Genomic DNA, 23,520 nt, shown 5'->3' with positions numbered 1-23,520 from the left:
GTTTCCAATGGTTTGAATGTTGTCCATATAATAGATTTGATTCAGAATGTTGTTTTTGACCCGTCGCCTATTGTTGTTTCTATTGATTCGTTTGCTGTCCCTTTGGAGGCTTTGAGTCAGAATGTTGATGCTATCCCTTTTTTTGTTGTTGACTCTGTCCAAAACACTATTGTTGCTCCTGCTGCAGGGGTTTTGGGGGTTTGTGGGGATTGGTAGAAGGTTGTTGGGAAGGTGGAGGATGGTTGGACATCAGTTAAAGAAAAAAGGCAAATCCTCCAAACCTTCATTTGATATGTATTTACGTTTCACAAAAGACTGGACCAAAATGTAAATCTTGATGTTTTGTGGCTTCTTGGGTTGTTTGCCCTCCTATTGGGAACTCTAGTGTGTCCCTCTAGTTTGTCAGGTGGTTTTCCACAGTTGTTTTAAGATCCTCATTGTTATATCTTTCTTCTCCTTTGTAAAAGGTTTCGGGTCCTTTCAAAACCTATTTTTACTTAATCAAAACAATTAAAATTCCAATATATAGCTAACATCATATTACAAAAATGAGAAGCTTAAGGCGAGGACTTGAGAACCTCAACATGTGCGTCAATCTAAAGTTGCTCTAAGAATCATCCTCAATGGTGTTTATGCACCACCCAAACATGTGGCCCCCTTATGTTTGCTCCACCATGTTAGGAGAGTCACTTTTCCAATAGCTGCATTTTGACATGGAATAGGAGGTGGTCTATGTTAAAAAGCTACAACATAGGTACCTGAATTGTCTCTTCTCAATTTATCTCCATTTAATTTTGAAGAATTTTTTGGTAGCAATTGGATTCAAACTAAATATCTTAGGAGAAATACAATTATGTCTAGCCATAAAAAAACATAATAATGTTATCCTTAATGTTGTTGTGTTCTAGTGCATCTCTCAATGCTAATAGACTTTGAAAATATTCATAGAATATACTTTATAGCTCTAGACTTTTAATTTTTATCTAAAACCCATTGTATAGAAGTTGCAAACTATTAAAGACTATTGTCTTTTGTTATAGTAGGGAATGTTCAATAGGGCTAATAGAGGGCAAAGGGGTTGGTTGGGTGGGGAGCAAGCCCCTTTCTGTATTTAACTATAATAGAGTGAGTTCTAAGTTCACTTTGTACATAATAAGCTTCTTATGTTAAATTAGTGAAGGCCACTTAGGTTCTCTTTTGCATTATTTGCGAGCAATTGTCTTTTAATTTCTCTCATCATTTGTTTAGTAAGTCTTGTATGTAAAAATAAATAAAATTATTTATAATACAATATGACAATGCTAGAGATAAAGATTTCAAACTATTTTCTCCATTTTTATCATTTAGTCTTTTTCTTTTTCAGCTTGCTCTATTGGTAGTTTGCTTCATAGGATTTCCAAACTATTTATGTATGTACGTATATTTTTTGTTTGTTCTATTAGTCTTTAGTTACTTGTATGCTCGTATTTTGGTGTTTTAGTTTCAATCATTTGCTTTAATTTTTGCAATTTTTTCTCGTGTCTTCTTTTGTTTTTTGTGCCTCCCTTCTCACTCCCTTCTATTGCTTTTTAGTGAGGCTTAGTCAACATAATTTTATTCTTGCATTCTCTCATCCTGATGATGGATCACAAAGTGTAATCTGAAATGTTGATGCTAAAATAATGTAAATAATCGAATCCAGAAATCAAAGTACAGATTTCATAGGATGTAGTTTATTTTAAGTTAGACATTTTCTAATTGTATACCCTCCTATCGAACTAACAGTTTGACACAATCTTTTGTCATATTCTTCATGTCTTATAGCAACTCAAATGAATCTCTTTTGTTGAGACCACCAAACATCAAACGTTATACAAGACAATAGCAAAGGCTATAGAATACACTTTCAGATTTATGTTTATTAATCACTAAGATGTAGATAACTATTAGAAAAGTGTATATATACACTTCTTATGCATAGACTTTGTTTTTACCAAAAGTTTACAATCTTATCTTTATTGTGCATGGTAGGAAACAATGTATTTTTTTTGAAGTATATTTCACTTAATTATTTTTGTGAATTGCTTATGGTCATTTTATTATGTCTAATTGTGTAGTAATTTTTGTTGATTTAATTTGTTTGAAGAATATATCATGTCACTTACAAACCATAAAACTTCAACTCATGTTGATTACAAGTACACTTGTCAAAGACCAAACATCAAAATCCTTTTGGTACACTTTTTTAAATTAGCACAATTCACATTTGTTTAATGTGCCTATTGTTCACATTTTTTTAGTTTCCACAACGAAGATTGTATATGCTATTCTTTTAATTGAGAATTAAAAACATATTGCCCCACTTACGTCAATCCAAAGGCACTTATATATACCCTTTTCATACCTTACGAAAATTGTAGAGATAAAATTGAAAGTCTTACATTTTATTTTTATTTTCATTTTCATTTTTAGTTGTTTTAGCTTTGATTTTAACACCAAATGACAACCTTAACCCATATATTACAATGATGTTTAGAATTTAGAGAACAACGAAAAATACCTTCAATGAGAATCGGCATTTATTTTGTTAATTTGTAATGAATTTTATATCATGCGAAGTTGAGGTGGAAAGTGAGATACTCTTTAAAACCAAACTATTAATGCCATATGTATCTCCAATCATATCAAAGAATCCTTTTAGCAAAATAGATTAGAAGTCTCAACCGTACACATTTGTTTACACCAATAAACAATTATCCTTGACAAATTATCACATTCCCTTAGAAATGAGATTCTGTGCCATAACCTCTTTAACAAAATAGGTTAAAGGACTTTAACCATACATATTTATTTACACCAATAAACAATTATTCTTGACATGTTATCATAAGCTCCTAGAAATGAGACTATTTACCATGTATACTATCTCCTTACACCTTAGTGCTATCTCTAGAATTAAAAGTGATTAGTGCATTCTCATGTGCCCTACTTTCCATGCTAATACAATGCATTATTAGTGGGTTCACAAGTGCAAACACATCTACTTGAATAATCTAAGTTGTTGTGTATCTTTACTTTGTACAAACTTGTATTTAATTCTAAAACTTCACCAAAAAAAATTCAAAAATCAATAAGTGAAAATATCCCACAACAATTATGATAAGTGGAAGGTATTCTTTGTAGCATGACCAAGTTGTAATACATGAAATAATTAATTTCATAAAAATAGGTTTGTATAAAATACATGAGTCAAGAACGATAAAGCAGAATCTTCACATCAATATCATCAAAAAATGTGCTCTAACATATCATGATTTTTTAAAGGTTCACGCTTCTTAATTGTTATTATTAAAATAAACATGACATTTAATCAAGGCATCACCTGAGATTCAAATAAAATAATAGTTACAAAATACATTACAGAGAATTGTTATATTTAACGTATAATAAAATGAAAGTATTTTCAGTGCTCTCCTCATCATTAGTTACAGTATAGATACTCCAACAAAACCCTATTGGCATACAACGATATGATTTGAGCCTGATACTCTAAGGCTAATTATTATATTTAATAACAGCCGTTCATGAATGAGTCCCATCATATGTGCTTTACTTCGAACCAAATTCTATCCAGCATACATTTTAAATTTTTTTTACTAAAAAGAAGCTATTTATCTATACATTATGAGTTAACCAACCATAAATGGCATGAACTTAATACTGTGCAATCTGTCTGCAGCTTTTGCAATAAAACATTCGATTTTCAAACCAGCGAAGACCGGTTACCAACTTCCAATCCATTTCCTGCAAGACAGGATTCACTGCTTAAACTTACCATGGATATAATGCTACACATCATATGGGGGGGACACTAAATAAAAGGTGCTATGAACTGATCATATCAACGGTATTTTGAATGCTCTCAACATGCTTCAAAACCAAGTAAACAGAATACCATTATTATCTTTTAACATGTGAAATTGAAAGAGAAATTCGTCTGACAATTCAATGGAATTCATCAAGACCAATTTTTTAAACTCCAAAAAGGTGATAACTTCGTACCATCAATATCAAAGAAAAATACTTGCTTTATTTTCCCTCCTTGTTGGGTTCTCTCGCAAGTTGAAATCCCCCTTTCCTGCGTATATTATCATTTACCTTGTTAACCAACAGCTATTCGCATCAATACAGAATCAATAAACTCCAGAAGCAGTAAACAACTGCTTACTTTTAGCTTCTCGACAAAGGCATCATAATCAGAAACAGAGAATGATAAGTGGTGCCCATTTGGAAGCTGTTGTGGATCTAATTTCCTGTTCATCAAAACCCAGAACTACAAATCATTAGTCTAACTGTATAAACGCATTTATTTTGGTTATTTATAGAGCAAGAAACAAGGTTCTGTTTACTCTGGAACTTTATAATGGGGTCAAAATCTATAATCGCTGGAATTTGAACATTAGGACAGCACTCCACATTGAAGAGAACTGGAAGAGTCAATTCATATAAAGTAAGAAATTGAAGGGCATCAAGTTAAACAAGCATATAGGAATATAGTGAAACTAGCGGGGCCACCAGAAAAACTGAATAGCAACAGATTAATTTGCATTGTCTTGAATCTAGACTAGCAATCTACTGATCTGCACTCGTTGTTTGAACTCATCTCCAGGAAAAATTTCTCTTCTTGAATCTATTGTCAAGGGGCCAGTTGGCTAACCAGCTGGCCGGCTTGTTAGCCAAGCAGAAAACATGGTGGAAGGTGACCAAATCTTGCCCTGGACTTCATATGCTTTCTTTTTCTTGATAGGCAATACTCATCTTTAAAAAAAAGGTTGCACGGAGGCAGAAGTACTTGGGTATTTCAGAGATGGGTAGAACTAATTTTTCAAAACAGGACCCAGTTTGCCAACCGACCTGCTGGCTTGTTGGCTGATCACAGAACATGGCGGAAGGTGACCAAATCTTGCCCTGGACTTCATATGCTTTCTTTTTCTTGATAGCCAATACTAACCTTAAACAACAAGGTTGCACGGAGACGACGTACTTGGGTACATCAGAGATGGGCATAGATATTTTTTCAAAATAGGATGGGTACGTCAATTTATCTTACATAATTTAATATTTGATAGAAAATCTGAAAGTATAATGACATTGAGTAATCAAAACAAGAAAAAGAAGTACACAAATTGAAATGTAATACAAATTATTTCAAACTGATTAGTGGATACATATTGAAATAAGTTTGGTAAACATCAAGCTAATATGAAACAAAAAACTAAAACAAAAGTCAGAAATCTTAAACAAGGTCCTTAGCTATGATGCTCTCCAGTTCTCAGTGAGAACCTGGTACTTGGGTATGTGTACCAGCATCCAGTACACATCCTGGTATGCATCCCGGGGTCATGGGTATTAGTACCCATGGATCTATGCTAAACATTTTTCCCCTTCAAAGTACTACTACTAAGATGAGTCACCTTACCACAAACAGCAGATGGGTACATTTGAGTGGAGCCTAAAATACCACTTGCAAGTATATAGTATTTTGGCCAATGTAGCAGCTCCAAGGGCAATGAGAGAGCCAAGATTATTTCACAAAATCCAACCAAAAGCAGCTGGACTACGATAAGCCCTGCTGGTGCCAGAGAAATTGAGTTTCTAAAATCTTCGTTCAACTTGGTCAAAGAGAGGGCCTAGTCTAACTATTATAAACACAATTATTCTGTTCATATATAGAGGAAGGAGAGATGTTCTTTGTAATCCGGAACTTAATAATAATGTTAAAACCCACAGACATTGGAATCTGAACAAAGAAAAAAATACTCCATATTGCAATTTTCATGTGTATGTACTTTTTATTAGAGCATCAACATTAAACAAGCATATCAAATGAAAATACAATAAAACTAAAGGAAACAAGATAAACAGACTGAATAGCAGCAGATTAACTCAAATCATCTAGAATCAAGTCTAGCATTTTACTAAGTATGCTAGTAAAAGTTGTGTAGTAGGTTTTGAAGTTGTCTTTTGGAACACAGTCTGTCATATATCAGCAAAATGAAACAGACCTTACTAGATGATGGAATTGTTAGCATGAATGCTGATGATATTCCTTTGGGGAGTAGTTGGCAATTTGGCCAGGTTAGACATTTTGATGTTGTCATTTATGGCAACATATCAGTCCTATGAAGTGGGCAAAACATGAAGATGATAAGACAGTTGTACTTAGAAAAGTGTCAAAGTGTTGAACAGTTTAGCAGACAAAACATATAGAGTTTTGATTGGCGAGCTTCACAGGCACATTATGGAGACGTGCGAAGTTAGGTACAGATACTAGAGATTGTAATGATGACGTATGCGAGTGCGTAACACAGTATGGACTGTACAGGCAAAGTTATGACGAGTTTTCCAGTTTCAGCAATATACAGATAGAACAAAGCATGATGAGAAAATGGATATTTTGGGTTAAAGAATTATTTTGTTTACAAAATAATTACTTAACTAATTAGGGACAACATTCTAGATGTCAACCCTACATGGGCAAATGCTAATTTTGTATTTTGGTAAAATATATAAAAGCATGAAGGCCGACTGGCAGATATTTGTAAATTAGCAAGGTATAAAGGAAGATTGTTAAATGTGATGTTTTGTGATGCGAATTCTGATGTAAGATAGAAGGAATGCAAATTTTGTGATGAATAGTAGAGATAGTAATAGATATTGAAGATATCAGTAGCAGTGTAAAGAGGTTTTTGTATCTATCTCTTTGTATTGAAGAACTATATTGTACATTGCATGTTTGGGGAGTGGGCTCATCATGCTACATTTTGTAATTGTATATAACAACTCCTAACAGGGTTGAGGCTTCAAATAAGGCCTAAGTGCTTTAACAAGGACCGATCCACTATATGCATGCAATAAACTCCTAACAGGGTCAATATCTTTCACAAGATACTTTTGACTAGTGGATCATTTTGTGGGTACCGTCCCCACCGAAGTTTTCCCTTGGCCGGGGTTTCCCTAGTTAACAAAATATGGTGTTATGAGTCTCTTATTGCATGGTTATGCCTACTATTCAACATAGTTAGTTTACTTTCTTATGCATATTATAAAGTTGTTAAAAATATCCAGTTTTGGGCTAAAGTTTGTAAAATACTGATTCACCCCTCCCTCTCAGTATTTCCTATTTCTAACAATTGGTATTAGAGTTCAGTTACTCATAGAAGGCTTAATAGCTTGAGTAAGATCCCTATGGATATGAAACAGTTACAGAAGAACCTAGAAGAAAGTTTTGAGCAGATTGATATTCTTACTGAAGAAAGAGATGCTTTGAAAGAAAGATATGAAGATGCTAAAGACTACATTGGAAAGCTGAAAGATAAGATAGATCATCTCAAATCAAAGAAAGAGCCTAAAGACTGGATTAAGGAAAGTGATGAAGATTGAAGAAAGAAAATGAGATCCTGAAGCATGAACTTAAGATTATAGATCTAAAGTTGAGCCTAAAAAATGATGACAGTAAAATTGAATCAGATTTGAAGTTTGAGAATGCAGATCTGAGATCCAACCTTACCAAAGTGACATCTGAGCTTGAGTCTATCAAGTTGCAATATGCAGAACTTGAGAAGTATAACACTAATGTAAAAAGAAAGTTAACTTAGTCTAAGCAACATTTCAAGAAAATATATTCTAGTAGTGAGAAGATTGATGAACAAATGTCTTTTCAGAGACCTTATGATAAGACTGGTCTTGGATATTTCATTGGAGAAAAGTCAGCTAAGAATCTCAAGCTAGAAAGCAACCTAATCCTTAAAATCATCAGCCTATGCAAGAAAAAGATCTGAATAAGATTGAGTCAAATCAATCTGATAATCAAGCAACCCGAGCAAGTTGATGAACCTAAGCAACCTAAACAAACCGAATCACCTAAAGAAGTGAAATATGAATTCAAAGGTAGATGCTATGCATGTAATGAAGTTGATCATATGAAAAGGGACTGCATACGTAAGTCATTTAAACTTGTTAATGATTTTTATTGTTACAATTATCATGGTTTTGGTCTAGAGAAGTTAACTGTAAGAATCCTAAATTTGATAATAGTAATAGCAATAGTAGAATGTTTAGAGATACTAACCCTGCAGGAAGAAGATTTGACGAAGGAAACAATGGAATGAGAAGCAACATTGTGTGTTACAAGTGCAACAACTTTGGACATATTGCCAGAGATTGAAGAGCACCTGTTAGCCAACCTAGACCTAGATTTGGAAACAATGAACCTGTATGCCAATTACGTAACAACTTTGGTCATGTAGCAAGATTCTGTAGAATTGACATGACGAACAATTCAAGGAATCCCAATTTCAAAAGGAATATGAACAGGAATTTCAGAAGAAATAATAACACTAGCAATACCTAGAAAGACAATATAAGAGAGCATATAGAAGAATTTAAAGAAGTATTTGTCAAAGCCAAAGATCCATCAAGTTCACATGTGGTCTTGGAAGAGCAGTCAAATGAAGCAACTGAAGGTAGATTGAAATCAATTGTAGTGATTGATTCGTCCTACTTGAATTAAGCACTTCTAGAAAAGAATGAGCATTAGAAAGGTAGAAGAAATGTTAGAGAAAGAGTTAAGGAATGCGTAGTTAGCATGAGGTAGAATGTGATGTGTTGATGTTTTGGTTAAGTGTGCAAACGATTTGGAGTTGTATGTGGATACACAAAGCAAACCAAGGTAACTGGTAAAGAAATAACAACTTTTTGTGGATTGCTTGTGTAATTAATGAAGTAGGTAAATGTAAACGATTTAAGATTTAGAATCGAAATTTTGAGCATCATTTGAACGTGCGAGTAGCTAATGAGCGAATTAAGAGCAAATCCAAGGCAATCAAAGCAGCATTGAAGTGAATTCATCTGTAAACCCTATTTCCGCAAAGCAAAAGTATTTTATGGATTTAGAAAATTTAAGTTGTGAATTTGAGTTCAGTATTTGCAGTAGGGATGGATAGAACTTTAATTCACAATGTTGAGGATGAGGCCAAACCCAAGATGAAGATAAACCCTATACAACCCTTAGAAGATGATCCTACAACAATGTTCTCGGTTATTCCAGACAGTGTTATATTTAAAGAGCATTGGCAGTTACCTTATGAGCAAGATTGAAACAGTAGGGCAAACAAATGTGATTAAGGAATTCAAACTAATTTACAATCAAGACACGAACTTTAAGAGTAGTTATGAGCACCTGGGACAGAATGAGTTGATTAAGTTCTTGTTTTCCCATGATCTTGAAAATGAGGATTGGGTAAAAGAAATATTAAGCAGAATTCATGTTGGACAGTTCTTGTTAGGAGAGAATGTAGTAGACATATCAGCTAACCTAATTCATGAAGTGACTGGTCTATGCAATGAGGGTTCAATTTCAGTAAATGAGAAGAATGTGAAGAAACTTGTATTGGAGAATACTGAGTCTGAGTACAATGGAAGAGGAATTGTGATCAACAAGATAAAGCAACATGATGTTAACTTCACATGCAAAATCATGGCATCAAAGATATGTTCTAGTTCTAGAGAGGATTGCATGGCAACAGGCTTTATCCATGCAGCTTAGAAGATGTGCGTTGAGAAAGTGAAAGTGAATGTGTGAGATTTTGAGAGCGCAATTGGTAGAAAACTTAAAAATGATAAAGAAGGTGAAGAATACCTAATTCAGATTCAGATCACTAATAACTTGCATGTTCCACCTGATCAACAGATTTCCATTCTTGTCTGTGACCGAGAGAGAGAGAGAGCAACATAAGGCATCGTATTGATAAGATGGAGAGCAACATAGATCTGATTGTTAAAACATTCCAAGCTAAGATGAAGCAAAGGTACAAAATTCTACCTTCATTAGTAAGGAAATTCAAGAATGACATATTTTATGGTTGACACTGACGTTACCTACATAGAGCCAATAGAATCTAGAATGTTATATGTAGAACCACTGAGATATGAGGTTACTGAAGAGCAAGTTGAAGGCTATGTGGAAGTAATTCTGAAATCAGCAAGAGATGAGGAGTTTAACAGATTTGGAACCTGTGAAGAAATCATGCAGATGACTAATCAAGCTTAGCTTGAAGAGTCAACAAAGAAGGTTGAGGCCACCATGAGAAGATCATGAAAGAAGCCCAAATGACTCTTGAAGAAGCAACAACTATAAGACATACAATGGCACGTATGAAGAAGAGTGGACAAGAAAGTATTATGTTAGTCACCCCACTTGCAACAGCAGAACCCTAACCTGTAAATCTATTAACAGAAGGCATAATAGTTGTAGAATCCCAGGAAACAACATCAACGATTCCTTATACAGCTGTCTCACAAGAACAACCACAGAAAGCACCCACCATTCAATTAGTGGAATCTAGTAAAGAGGAAGAAGTAAGGATTGTGGAAACAAAAAGGAAATCAGCTAGGTTGGCAAAAATTAAACAAGAACCAACAGAGACACATAATTAGAAGAGACTAAAGCAGATGACAGCTGGGCCAGGAAAGAGGCAAAAGGTCTTAATGACCTATTAGGGAAAGAAAATGCGAGGTCAGGTAGAGTCACCTGAGAAAGCCAAGGATACTGAACCAGAAAAGCAAGGAGAAGAACAATCAAAGATTGCAAGCAAAGGGATGAAGGCTTGGAAGCCTAAAATTGAAAAATAAATTGCGCTATTATTGATGAAGGCAATTTTGTGCAATTGAATAATTATAATCATTTATACATTGGTATTGACATGTTAGAGCTTGAGAATGAGGCTATTAGATATATGATCCTGTCTAATAAGAAATTTGAAGACATTCAAGGTCAAATCCCTAAAGACCTTTATGATAGATTAATAAACATGAAGAAAAGAGTGAGGAGGACAAAAGTATAAGAGAGAACCAAATAAGAAAACTATGCGAAGTAAAGAGTGATGAATATCTTGAAAGTATAATGAAGGGTATTTAGACCCTTTTGAGAAACAAGAGAAGAACAATCTTGATAATGAGAGGAAATTATGAGGAGGTGAATAAGGAAATGGAGCAAGCAATTGTAAAATCCACGACTTCCACACCCAGGCGAGAACATGGAAGCAGAGATATAGGGGGAACAACCCCTATGACTGGAGAACCAACAGAGAAGAAGGATGAAGTGACACCATTAGTTGAGACACCTGCAACAACAACAACATTGTTAGAGACACCATCTGCAACTTCGCAAGTAACTATTGGTACTGATACCATGCAAGTGGATGGTACAAGAATTACCTTAGACACATCAAAAGATCCATTTAAGGATTTTGGGCCATCCATTGATGACAATTTGGTCAGCAACACAAGTTTTGAGGATGAGGAAGAGAAAGGAGCAAGGAAGAAGAGAAAGAAAGAAGCTGAGACAAAGAAGAGATTAGAAGAAACGAGGAGAAAAGAAGAAGAGAAGAATAAGGTTGAAGAGGAGAATAGAAAGAAAGAAAAGGAGGAGATGGACAAAGAAGCAAAAAAGAAGAAGTTAGAAGAAAAGGAAAAAAGAGAAGAAGAGGTAAAGAAGAAGGAACAAAGGAAGAAGCAAGAAGAAGAGGTAAAGGAGGAGGAAAGAAAGAAGAAGAGGATAAGAAGATAGCACAAGAAAAGAAAAAGGAGGAAGAAGAAAAGAAGGCAAGTGTATCTAGTTCTTCTAGAACACCCCTTGCAGTAGCAGCCTTGACAGGATCAGATGATGATGATCAAACAGAGTTGATCTCATCACTTAGCAAGATTATAAAGAAGAACAAGAAGGTGAAGAGTCTTCAGAGTTCGTTGATGGAAGTAACAAACAGACTTCAGAGCGCAATATTAGTAAGGATAACAAAATCTGATCCATATGATAGAGCAAAGGCTGTAATTCAAGCTTTTGACACAGAGTTCACTAGAGTTCACTAACTTATCAGATATAGCCACTGTGAAGGCACAAACGTTGCATGATGCAGAGATATTTAGAAAAGTCTGTGACAACATCAGAAGTGATTTGAAGAAACTTGATGAGAAGATCAAGAAATTAAGACAATGTCTGACAAAAGGAAAGATTGTGTATGCAAACTGTGTTGGAGAACACATATTTGTCAAAGATATTTCGAATGAGCTAAGCACTAAACTCAGAGAAATAGAGGCACTTATGAATGAATGTAGCATCCTCAGTTCAGATTGTTGATCTAGAAAGGAGAGTCAGCAAAATCAATGATGAAATCAGGCTTTTGGAGCTACAAAAGGAGATGATGCTGAAGAGATTTTCATTGTTAAGGGAGCGCCTTACCTTGAAAATTGATCTTGTACAAGACAGTTGAAGGAATGCTTGTCAGTTAAGGCATCATATGAAAAATTTGTCTATACAAATATGGAAGCAGTAGATATTGCTTCTTATGCGCTATGTGTAGTATTGAGCATTTCAGATTCAGTAAAGGACAAATGGGACATGGAGTTCTCCATTTTGAAACATAATTTTGATGATTGCATCTCACGGATTACCAGTCAGCAACAACCTTGAGGGTAAAGGCAACAAATTTTGACTTGTACATAAGTTTTGACACCTTTGTCATTGATGTCAAAGGGGGAGAGATAAGGAAAATTGTGTATGTATATATAAGGTAGAGCTATAATGTAATTAGGAGATATAAGGAAAAGATGGTATATGTATGTAATGATCCACAGTTTTTGAAATTTTTGTAAAGGCTAATTTTGTAAAGTTTTTGAAATTTTTATTTGGGACTTTGCCAATTTTTCCATATGTTGCCATTCAATGCCAAAGGAGGAGATTGTTGACAATTTGGCTAGGCTAGACATTTTGATGTTGTCATTTATGGCGACATATCAGTCCTATGAAGTGGACAAAACATGAAGATGAAGATATGACAGTTGTACTTAGAAAATTGTGTGTTGAACAATTTATCGGGTAGCACAAATAGAGTTTTAATTGGTGAGCTTCACAGGGACATTATTGACACGTGTAAAGTTAGGTACAGATACCTGAGATTGTGATGATGATGTACGTGAGTGCGCATGACAGTATGGACTGTACAAACAAAGTTATGATGAGATTACTAGTTTCAGCTGTATACAAACAAAACAAAGCATGATGAGAAAATGGATATCTTGGGTTAAGGAATTATTTTGTTTATGAAATGACTACTTAACTAATTAGGGACGACATTCTAAATGTTAACCTTAAGTGGGCAAAAGCTAATTTTGTATTTTGGTAAAATATATAAAAGAATGAAAGCTGACTAACAGATATTTGTAAATTAGCAAGGCATAAAGGAAGATTGTTAAATGTGATGTGAATTCTAATGTATGATCAGAGGAATGCGAATTTTGTGATGAGCAGCAACGGCAATATCAGATTTTGAAGATGTCAATAGCAGTGTAAAGAGGCTTTTGTATCCATCTCTTTGTTTTGAAGAACTATATTGTACATTGCATGTTTGGGCAGTGAGCTCATCTTGCATACATTTTGTAATCGTATATCACAACTCCAAATAGGGTTGAGGCTTCTAACAAGGCCTACATCCTCTAACAAGGACCGAGACACTATATGCATGTAACAAACTAATGACAAGGTCAATATTTTTCACAAGATACTTTTGATTAGTGGATCATTTTGTGTGTACCATCCCACCGGTGTATTCCCTTGGCCAGGGTTTCCCTAGTTAACAAAATATGGTGTTATGAATCTTTGATTGCATGGTTATGCTTATTGTTCAACATAGTTAGTTTACTTTCTTATGCATATTATAAAGTTGTTAAAGATATCCAATTTTGGGCTAAAGTTTGTGAAATATTGATTCACTCCCTCCCCCCTGTCAATATTTCCTATTTCTAACAGAGTATCCTAGCATTGTTGGAGCATTGGAGAGATTGACATCAATGACAAGCATAGTCATGAATGCAACACATAGTCATACTGTCAATCTCTCCAATGCTCCAACAATGCTAGGATACTCCCCCAAAGGAATATCATCAACATTCATGCTAACAATCTCCCCCTTTGGCATTGATGGCAACATAAATGAAAAACATTTAAGTTCTAAGAATACCAAACATATTGCTCTTTTGTTGCTGCTACTCTCATCTTTTCAAATCCTCTTCATCAATCAAATCTGAATCTCTTAGGAACAATTGCTGCTCCCACTGATATACTTTTTCTCACTGACATAACTCTCCCTTATTCCGTATGCATTCTCCTTTGAATCTCCTGTGAATGAGAGAGAGTTATATAGAAAATATTGAGCTTGTTAGAAATAGGAAATATTAAGAAAGGGGGGAGGGGGTGAATCAATATTTCACAAAATTTTGCACAAAATTGGATCTTTAACCAACTTATAACTTGCATAAGAAAGTAAACTAATTATGTTGAACAGTAAACATAACCATAAAACAAAGTAATTCATAACACCAGATTTTGTTAACTAGGGAAACCCTAGCTAAGGGAAAACCCCAGTGGGGATGGTACTCACAAAATGATCCACTAATCAACAGTATCTTGTGAGGAGAATCTCCAGTGAATGGGGGAGAGTTATAAAGAAAAGATCGAGTTCAATGGGGGAGAATGCATACAGAATAAGGGAGAGTTATGTCAATGAGAGAAGTATACCAGTGGGAGCAATAGTTGTTCCTGAGAAATTCATATTTGATTGAAGAAAAGGATTTCAAAAGATAAGAGTAGCAGCAGCAGTAGAATAGTACCTTTGGTAATCTTGGAACTTAGATGTTTTTCATCTATGTTGGCATCAATGCCAAATGGGGAGATTGTTAGCATGAATGTTTTTGATATTCCTATAGGGGAGTATCTAATGTAGGAGCATCTTGCATCACAAAACAAAATGGGCATTGTTTATTATTAAAAGAGGAGAAAAAAAAAAAAAAAACAAAAATTATAAAAAAAATGGAGAGAGAAAGTGACGAAAATTAGAGAATTTTTTTAAAAATAAAAATAAAAAAATAAAAAATGTAACTTGTGGTTTGAGGGTTTATTTGATGCAAGGGTTTATTTAATGTAACTTGCTATGCCGATTGGTGGCTTGGCTTGGTATAGGTAGAGGGTCTTGTGTTGTTATTATTCATCATCCAACATGGAGGAAGTCAACTAGAGAGGAGTAGCCGAGAAGAGAGAAATGAGTAGAGCTAGTAATTGCGGCTTGGGAAACAAGAAGGTTGCTTGGTGTCTTGCGAGCACAAGTTTAGATTCTTCTTGGGGTTTTCTACTAGATTGCGGATCTGGGCTAGCTAGGGTTTGGATATTGCGAGATCTTGTAGAATTACTATTGTAATTGCTTATGTATTTGGCCGTAACTCGAAAGGCCCTTATAGCCGAGCATGTTGGATGTAGATCTAATGATTATATTGGTATTATTTTGGATCTAAATATATCTTGTATTGTTTACCTTCTATTGTGTGGTTATTTGTTGGGGGCTAGGACATCTCCTTTGGGGATTCTCTTGCCTTGCACTGCGTCAAGTGGTATCAGAGCTAAGTTCGATCTTGTGATGGATTGTTCCTTCTGAAGTCCTAGATATCTTTGTTGTGAGGTAGCAGATCGTGGTTCTGACTTACAATTGTAGAGGACTTGTAGATGGATCGATGGTTGCAAAGATGGAATTTGATCTTGTTGACTGAAAGTTTGATCTGATTGGTGATTATTGAGTGTGGATTTATTGCAGAGGGTTTACGAAGATTTTGGAAGATGCCTCTGAGAAGATTGGACCCTAAGGTGATTGCAAATCTCTGTGATATGGTGGAGAAGCTAGTTTGACCAATCGAGTTACTGTTCGACTGGTAGCTAGTTTGACTGATCGAGTTAAGGAAGGCATGGTTGAGTTTCGTAGAGATTTATGGAGCTGGAGTTTATCAATCCAAAAGCAAGTTGTCTGGCCGGTTAGAAGACTTGTTCCAGAGAGAAGAGGGCATGGCAAGGTTGAGGTGGAAGTTGGGTTTGTTGATTAGTTTGTGGAGTTTGATGCGGAACCTGTAAAGCAACTTGTGGTTGGTGCTAAAGAGATTCCTAACCTTGTTGATGCTGAGATGGAGACTTATTTTCATGATCAGTTGAATAAATTTTCCATGGAAATTGCAGAGCATCTTATCGTGGATGATGAGATTGCTGATTATGAGGATTGCATATAGTTGCTGATATGGATCTACATTCATATGTTGTTGCTGAGATGATTACAAATGTATCAGTTATTGCTGATATGGTTGATATGAATTTTCATATTGTTGCTGATGTGGATATGGTTTTGGATTCACATGTTGCTGGACATTCTTTTGTTGAGGATATGGATGTTGCTACTGACGTCGAGTTGGATTTACATGTTGCTGGTGTAGATTCACTAGTTGTTGATGTGGTTGAGGATCTACATGATACTGCAGATCTGTATGTTCTTGATTTGCCTGTGGTTGATTTGGCTGAGGATTTACATGTTGCTCTTATTGTTGATTTGAGCTTATATGGCTTTCATGTATGAGGATGTTATCATGAATGGTTGTGATCGGTTGCAGAGATTGTTGGTGCACCTTTTTTTTCAATTTGTTCCTGGGAGTGAGCATGTTGATTGGGTTACTGAGGTTCATTCGATTCTGATGTTTGAGTGGAGATTTGTTCTTCTATTTGGGATGGATTGGAAACCTTTGGTGAAGATGAAGTTGGTTGGAGAAATTTCGTTTGACATCAAACTATGGGACATGCCTTTCTATTTACTTGGGGAGTCTGATGTAGGAGCATTTTGCATCACAAAATAAAATGGGGCATAGTTTATAATTAAAAGAGAAGAAAAAATAGAGAACAATAAATTATTTTTAAAAATGGAGAGAGAAAGTAATGAAAATTAGAGGAATATTTAAAAAAGAAGAAGATTTGTTTCTTTCTAAAAAGAATAAATATAACTTGTGGCTTAAGGGTTTATTTAATGTAACTTGTTACTCTAACTTGTGGCTTGGTTTGGTATAAGTAGAGGGTCTTGTGTTGTCATTATTCATCATCCAACATGGAGGAAGTTAGCTAGAGAGTAGCTGAGAAGAGAGAAGTTGAGCACAACTAGTAGCTGTAGCTTGGGAAACAAAAAGGTTGCCTGGTGTCTTGCAAGAATAAGTTTAGACTCTTCTTGGGGTTTTCTACTACATTGCAGATCTGGGCTAGCTAGCCGTAACCAGGAAGGCCTTATAGCCAGGCATGTTGGATGTAAATCTTGTGATTATATTAGCATTATTTTGGATCTAAATATCTGTGTTATTGTTTATCTTCCGTTGTGTGGCTATTTACTGGAGGCTAGGACATCTCCTTTGGGGATTCTCCTGCCTTGCACTGCGTCAGTATCCTAGCATTGCTGGAGCATTGGAGAGATTGACGACTTGACTGTGTGTTGCATTCATGACTATGTTTGTCATGGATGTCAACATATTGAGAAAATTGGCAAAGTAGCAGATAGAGATTGAGGTTGTATGGATTGAGTATTGACGATGAGGTCAAGCACATGGACATGTTCTACAGCGTCTTGATTTAGTGGTTAAGTGCATGGAAGTCGAAGACTGGTGAGAGTTATTTGTGATTTACAAAAGATAGTTTGCAGACAGAGTTCTTAAGAAGTGGTTTTTGGTGATTGAATTATATCTCCTAACAGGGATAGAATTTGGTTAAGCGTAGTTAGACAAAGACAGAAGACAACATGATGATGACGTCAGCGAGTGTGTGAAGTCCGAGGTCGCACGTGTGAGAAATTGTGAAGAAGGTGAGCCAACAATATTTTGTGATTATGGAAAAATGTAATGTATTGTATTATCTTAATGAGGTCTTATTATAATTGTAATTGGGAAAGCCTCAAGGCCGACTCAATGAATTATTTGGGTACATGGTCTAAAGGAAAGTTACTTTCCTTGTGATGAAATATGGAATGTATGTAAGTGATTGTGAATGCAATAAGTGAAGAAGATTGGTTAAAGCAAGTGATCAAAGGGATTATTGTGATGCAAGTTTGTAGATTTGGTATTGAGATCAGTGAAGTGTTTTGGTGCAGTAGAGGCATGTAAGAGGATAGAGCAAGAGTTTGAGTTGCTGAGATCAGCTGCATTTCTATTATTCTGAAAGGAATAATACAAAAGCCAATTGGACAGTGAGTTCGGTAGTCTTGCCCCTAAAATTGTTTGGATAATAGGTCCATCTTCCTTCTACAACTCCTAATAGGGATTCAAAGTCTCCTAACAGGGACTAATATGTACTAAATGTATTTCATTGGCTCCTAACAGAGTCCATCCAATTACAAGGAATTTATAGTTTAGTACATCATTTTGTGGTTACCATCCCTACCAAGGTTTTGCCTCTGATCAAGGGTTTCCCTAGTTAACATATCTGGTGTTATTGTGTATGTGTATCTTCTTATGGTTGTTGATATTGATCACATGTTTAAGATTTAATAAGGTTGATACAAGTTGTATTGATCAGATAACTGATTCACCCCTCCCCCCCCCCGCCCCCACCTCTCAGTTATCTTGGTGGACTTTACTTTCTAACAAGGAATGAGATCCAAAATGAAAATTTTCTCTATAGTCTCTCTAAAAGCTTTGTTCTTTTAATCATATATATGCTAAATGGTGTTGAAAAATCAACAATCAAATGACCTCAGACAAGATCATATGCTCATAAGGGTGTTAAAAGTCCTTGGAGGTGGGTGGAATCTACCACCTTCCAAGGAATTTTCTCGATCATTATCTTTTCCTCACAAGATGAAATTCAACTGATCCCACTTCTTCGCCTTTTAATCAGGTTGCCAATGAATTAAATTTTGTTCAAGTCTAGGTGTTTCAAACTTGCCACTTCTTCACTCCATTCCACAACGAGGTTCTTAGAGGAATTTAGGATTCTCTAAGGCACATGGACTTCTGAGATGCAGAGACTTTTGAGAGTCACAACTTTGACTTAGATGTGGATTTTTCTTGAAATTTTACAGGTGGCTTCATCAGAAAGAGTTGTGTGGATTGCAAACTCAGCTCTGCTCTGTTGGTGACCGTTTCAACAATTTTTTGATTGCTAGAAAGTCCGTGTAGACCCCTGAATTTAGCCTTTAATGTTTTTTCTGCCTTTTTGGAGTTTTATTTCTTGTAATAACTTCAAAATTATCCTTCTAATTTCGAAGATTAGTTGGCAGTTTTTTATCGTAGTCTAAGAAAATTTTAGTTAAAATTCTACGTTTCAAAGGGCTTAATTTGAAAATTGCCAAAAAATGGCAAAATTCAAGAATTGTGAAAATCTGCCAAAAGGGGTAATTTTCTGTTTTTAAAGTTTTTTTTGTCATTTAAGGATTTGCTGAACATTCTAGAAGCAGGTTCGTGAACAAAAAATTATTGAAAATTCGAATCTGTGGTGTTATTTGGTTGTTCCTTGTCTATAACAGATGAAATAGTTTGAATGTGCATGTGTGTGCTACACCATTCCCCAAACTTTGAGGAATCACACTTTGCCTTCATACATCATCCTTGAAACTTCATCAAATCACCCTTTTCTCCTTTTACTTTCTCATAGCAATGCAAGTTGGTGTGGTATTGTGTCTTATGTTCACTCTCAAGCTTGGGCAGAAGTTTAAGTAAGAGGAAGAATTTTGAATCCTCAAGGGCAGGCAGATTCCACCCTGCCCTGAGGATTATTCCTCATGCTACATGCTGCCTCGAGACTTACTGAACTTTGGCTTCTCCAAGCCACCTCAAGGTGAAGTTGCAAAGAGATGCCTCATCTATTGGCTGCAATCATCTAACTGAACACTAATCCCCTAATTATCCATGCTCAAACTTGAGCCCAAGGAGTAAGAGACTTGAAATTGCCACTAGGTAAGACAACCTAGGACTGCAACTCCAACTGCTTAGCAAAATGAGGGGGTCATAATTGCAATGAGGCAGTGGTGCAAAAAACCTCACAACATGTTTACAAACCTGAATTTTATTTGCTAGTGCTCTTTTGTATGAATGTTTGATCTGAAGATTTCAAGGATTTGGTTCTATTAAAATATTGCAAAATTTCTCTAATGGTCATCTTAGTTGCTTTAGGAAGTTTCATTTTCTGTCTTCCATTCACGATTGTTTCATTTAGAAATATCATTATTTACCATAACATGGTCACAGCAAGTTGAAGGGGTTCATAAATTTTGGCAAATTTTTTAAGAAAAAATTGAACCTATTCTTAGTTGGATTTTTTCTAGAAATTTGTTTTGGAGGCCTTTTTTTTGAAATAGCTTTATTTTGTTGAGAAATTCGAAGTTTTTTCATGGAGGATTTTGCAGGACCTGCCTAGTTTTCTGAGAAATGGTTCTTCCCTTTTTTTTCAAAGGCCATCTTGTTTTTTATTTTTTCTCCAAGAAAAAATGTGATTGTGGGAGCTTGTGGCTTTCTGTGTATATTTTAGTGTTTTTCTGCTCATGAGTGTTGAACTTGTGAATTTCATTCATGTCATTTTTTCTACCACGGCTTCTCCTCCCATGACTGTTGTTTTCTCTGAAATCGTGTGATTCTTTTAGAACATGTGCTAGCTGTTCTTTTTCATTTTGTGATTTCCGCTTATTTGATGTTCATGGGCGTCAAAGGATTTTGCGTTCACGATATTGTGACAACTCTAAGATCCATGGTTCGTGTTGTTTTCTGTGAGACCTGTTAGGATTAGAGAGACATAAATAACAATTACATGCAAATATAACCAATATCACAATGGAATAAAGCACACAAGTGAATAAAAGACACAAAGATTTAATGTGGCTCACCCAAGCCCTGGGTTGTGCCCACCAAACAACAAGTCCAATTATTAACCAGTGACTTCAATATGATTAAATCAATACCACTGCAAGAAGCTACTAAATCATCATACATCATAAAATCCCTAATCCTAAGCCATCTTATACAAGACTTATGACAGTTACAAAATTAGGGCTAGAGTATATCATCTAATAGAAAAATTAACTCCCATAGAAAAATTAACTCCTAAAGCCTTTTACAATAGTAAATACATTTTTGGCTTCAGGGACACTGCCCCTCAACCCCACCCTATTCGATAGGGAGTGCACTGGGCCACGACCCCAGGACCTCGCCTTGGCAAAGCCCCTAGACCCTGGGGGCATTGCCCCTTGATCATAGGAGTGCTACCCCCAAACCCCCGTAGAAGAAATCTAGGGGGAAACTGCGCTGAAGAAAGTGGGAAATAATTAACCTCTAAGTCTGATTAGGCTCCACATAACATGGAAATAATTAACCTCTAAGTCTGATTAGGCTCCACATAACATGACCTCTTGTGCTAGGGTTTCCAAAAACCCATGATTTTCTTTTGTCCTTGAGGTTTTCAAGGCGTGTGTGTGCCCTTATCTAAGGGCAGAAAGCATGCGATGACAGTATTTTTGCTTGGGGTTTGTCAATACTTTCTTTGTGTGTGCAGAAGGGTTTTCTTTTGCATTGCAACCTGAGGTTCGCTTGTGTTTTGATAGGGTCTGCAGGCTCCCCTTCAAGGGTTTTGGCTTGTGTTTCATGTTTTTGGGTCAGATTTCTATTCAGCTAGGGTATTCTCCCGTATATCTTGGTGGGTTTTTGTAAATCGGGAGGGCTCTTTGGTTTTTTGTAATGTCCCCTCTCATTTAGCATGTTCAGAAATAAGTAATAAAATTGCTAGGCTTCTTCTTGTTAATTAAGTTCCCAAAAGCTAAGGCAATATTTTAATAAAACAGGATGATTAGTTTTCTGAATTACTTGTCCTATTTTTCAGTCATGGGCCTGGGGCCAATTAAGAGGTATCCGAATTGCCCTTTCCTCTTCTCAGCCAAATTCTATCTCTGCCAGCTCTGATGCTTTCTTGACATGACATGTAGAATGAAATTAATAATTGCTTTCAATTGGGTTTTAAAGATGGAAAGAAAGCAAAAGTCTGCTTTCTTGATTGTTGAGGTTGTGATAAAAAAATTGCATTAGAGAAAGAAGGCATTCTAGAACATTATTATTATTTTTCAATGCTCTGCAAGTCAGAAACATCATACCCCTTCTCACGACAAACCCCTGGTGGAACCCCAGAAGATTTACAGTGTTAAATCCTTCAGCATAGACCCTAGTTCCAGTGATCAAAGGTCTGATTGGTGATTGGTTTCTCAACAGTAGCTAGGCAAACGTGTAGGTCTAGAAACACTGCAGCCTGTCAAGAGGTTTCCTATTGCTGCCACTTCTGAACTTCCTTTCTGCAATACACATTTCAGACAATTTGTCTATAATCGTTTGTCATAGATATTTCCTAAAGAAGCACTGCTCTGGTATGAAAGTTGTCCTTCATTTTGCTATAGTTGTAGTTGTTTCTATAATAAATCCCCAATAACCAGCTGGGATTTCGAATTAGAGAATGGAAATTCTGCTGCAGCTTGTAATTTCATAACAGAAGCATTACATTGGTTTAGCAATTTGTTTTTGCGTGTCTTACACAAGTGTCTGTAGCATAGAATGTTTTATTTTTGTTTTTTCTGATTTTTTCTACATAAAAAAATAGTGGTGGGTTTTCTTATATAGTTTTTTTCCTGAAAAAAATTGTTCATCAGTTTTAATAAATTTTCTCCTTAAAATATTCTGTTGGGTTAATAATTTTGTGGGTTTATAAAAAAGATATTGTGGGTTTTGTATAATTTTTTTCCAAAAAAAAACTGTTTTGTATAAAGGTTTTACTGTTTTTCCTCAAAAATGATTTTTTTTTGCTTCCTGATTCCTGTCCCTGAAATTGTGCTGGCTACTTGTTGATGTTTCAGTGTTTGGGTCTTCACGATTTTTTCCTAAAAAATGTTTGTAGGTTTTGATCGATTTTTCTCCAGAAAAATGTGTTTGGTTTTTATGATTTTCTCCTCAAAAATCATTTCATGGTTTGAGAATTTTCTCCTCAAAAATAGTGGTTTCTTGCAGCTGTTTTAGATTGCAACTAGAGTTGCTAGGGCAACAATCTACACAAGAGTTTGCTGATTTTTCCTTAGAATAATGGTTTCAGTTTTCAAAAGTTGCCTTAGTATCTTTGGCTACAGGTGTTAATGTTTAAGGTAGCTTTGAGAAAGCTCCTTCATACCATAATCGTCATCACATGTTGAGGTGCTTGACGCCAGTTGTATTGTTCTATTCTCCACTGGAAATGGATGACTTTGCACCATGTATGAGATGACACAACATCAGAGTGACCCGGCATCATGGATTTACTTAGCACTGAATCATGTCGATTCATTCTCTAGTAATTTTGCATGTGCCTCTTTCTCTCACCTTTTGGTAATCACAAGCAACATGTTCAAAATGGTGTGCCATTTTTCTACTATTGTCAGTGTTTAAGGAAAACATGCGTGAACTTTTATTGTATTGGACTTTCAGCAACTCGTTTTTATGTGTGTTTGTTATTCCACTATATGAGAGCTGCATAAAAGAACTTTTGTAACAACTACTATGGATATCACGTATAGTCATTATTCTCTATGCATTGTGATCAGATATACTCTGCATCGTGTATATCAATTCTCAGAATTCTGTACT

The 23,520-nt window shown here is 35.5% G+C and overlaps 1 protein-coding gene and 1 long non-coding RNA gene across 3 annotated transcripts in view; one reads left to right on the top strand and one right to left on the bottom strand.

Annotated features, from left to right (window-relative positions):
* Nucleotides 1-3,344: 3,344 nt before the first annotated feature.
* Nucleotides 3,345-23,520, bottom strand: part of LOC149569475 (Lactoylglutathione lyase / glyoxalase I family protein) — a 34,077-nt gene continuing 13,901 nt past the window's right edge. Inside the window, exons 3-5 of the mRNA XM_089822176.1 lie at nucleotides 4,208-4,292; nucleotides 4,042-4,117; nucleotides 3,345-3,783 (exon numbers count right to left, since the gene is read on the bottom strand). Coding sequence (XP_089678302.1) covers nucleotides 3,743-3,783; nucleotides 4,042-4,117; nucleotides 4,208-4,292 — 202 coding nt within the window. The 3' untranslated portion in view covers nucleotides 3,345-3,742. The remainder of the gene's footprint in view (nucleotides 3,784-4,041; nucleotides 4,118-4,207; nucleotides 4,293-23,520) is intronic.
* On the top strand, nucleotides 4,322-23,364 carry LOC149569476 (uncharacterized). 2 transcript variants are annotated; one of them, XR_016362749.1, is made up of 3 exons: nucleotides 4,322-4,489; nucleotides 4,649-4,931; nucleotides 22,802-23,364. It is a non-coding gene; the product is annotated as an uncharacterized LOC149569476 (long non-coding RNA). The 2 variants fall into 2 exon arrangements; XR_016362748.1 differs by having other exon boundaries at nucleotides 4,322-4,931.

Source organism: Cupressus sempervirens, chromosome 3 (genome assembly GCF_028749045.1).
Source record: "Cupressus sempervirens isolate cs-2001-9-10 chromosome 3, ASM2874904v1, whole genome shotgun sequence".
In the NCBI taxonomy this organism is placed as follows: Eukaryota; Viridiplantae; Streptophyta; class Pinopsida; order Cupressales; family Cupressaceae; genus Cupressus; species Cupressus sempervirens.
This window is presented reverse-complemented; position numbering and strand designations above follow the sequence as displayed.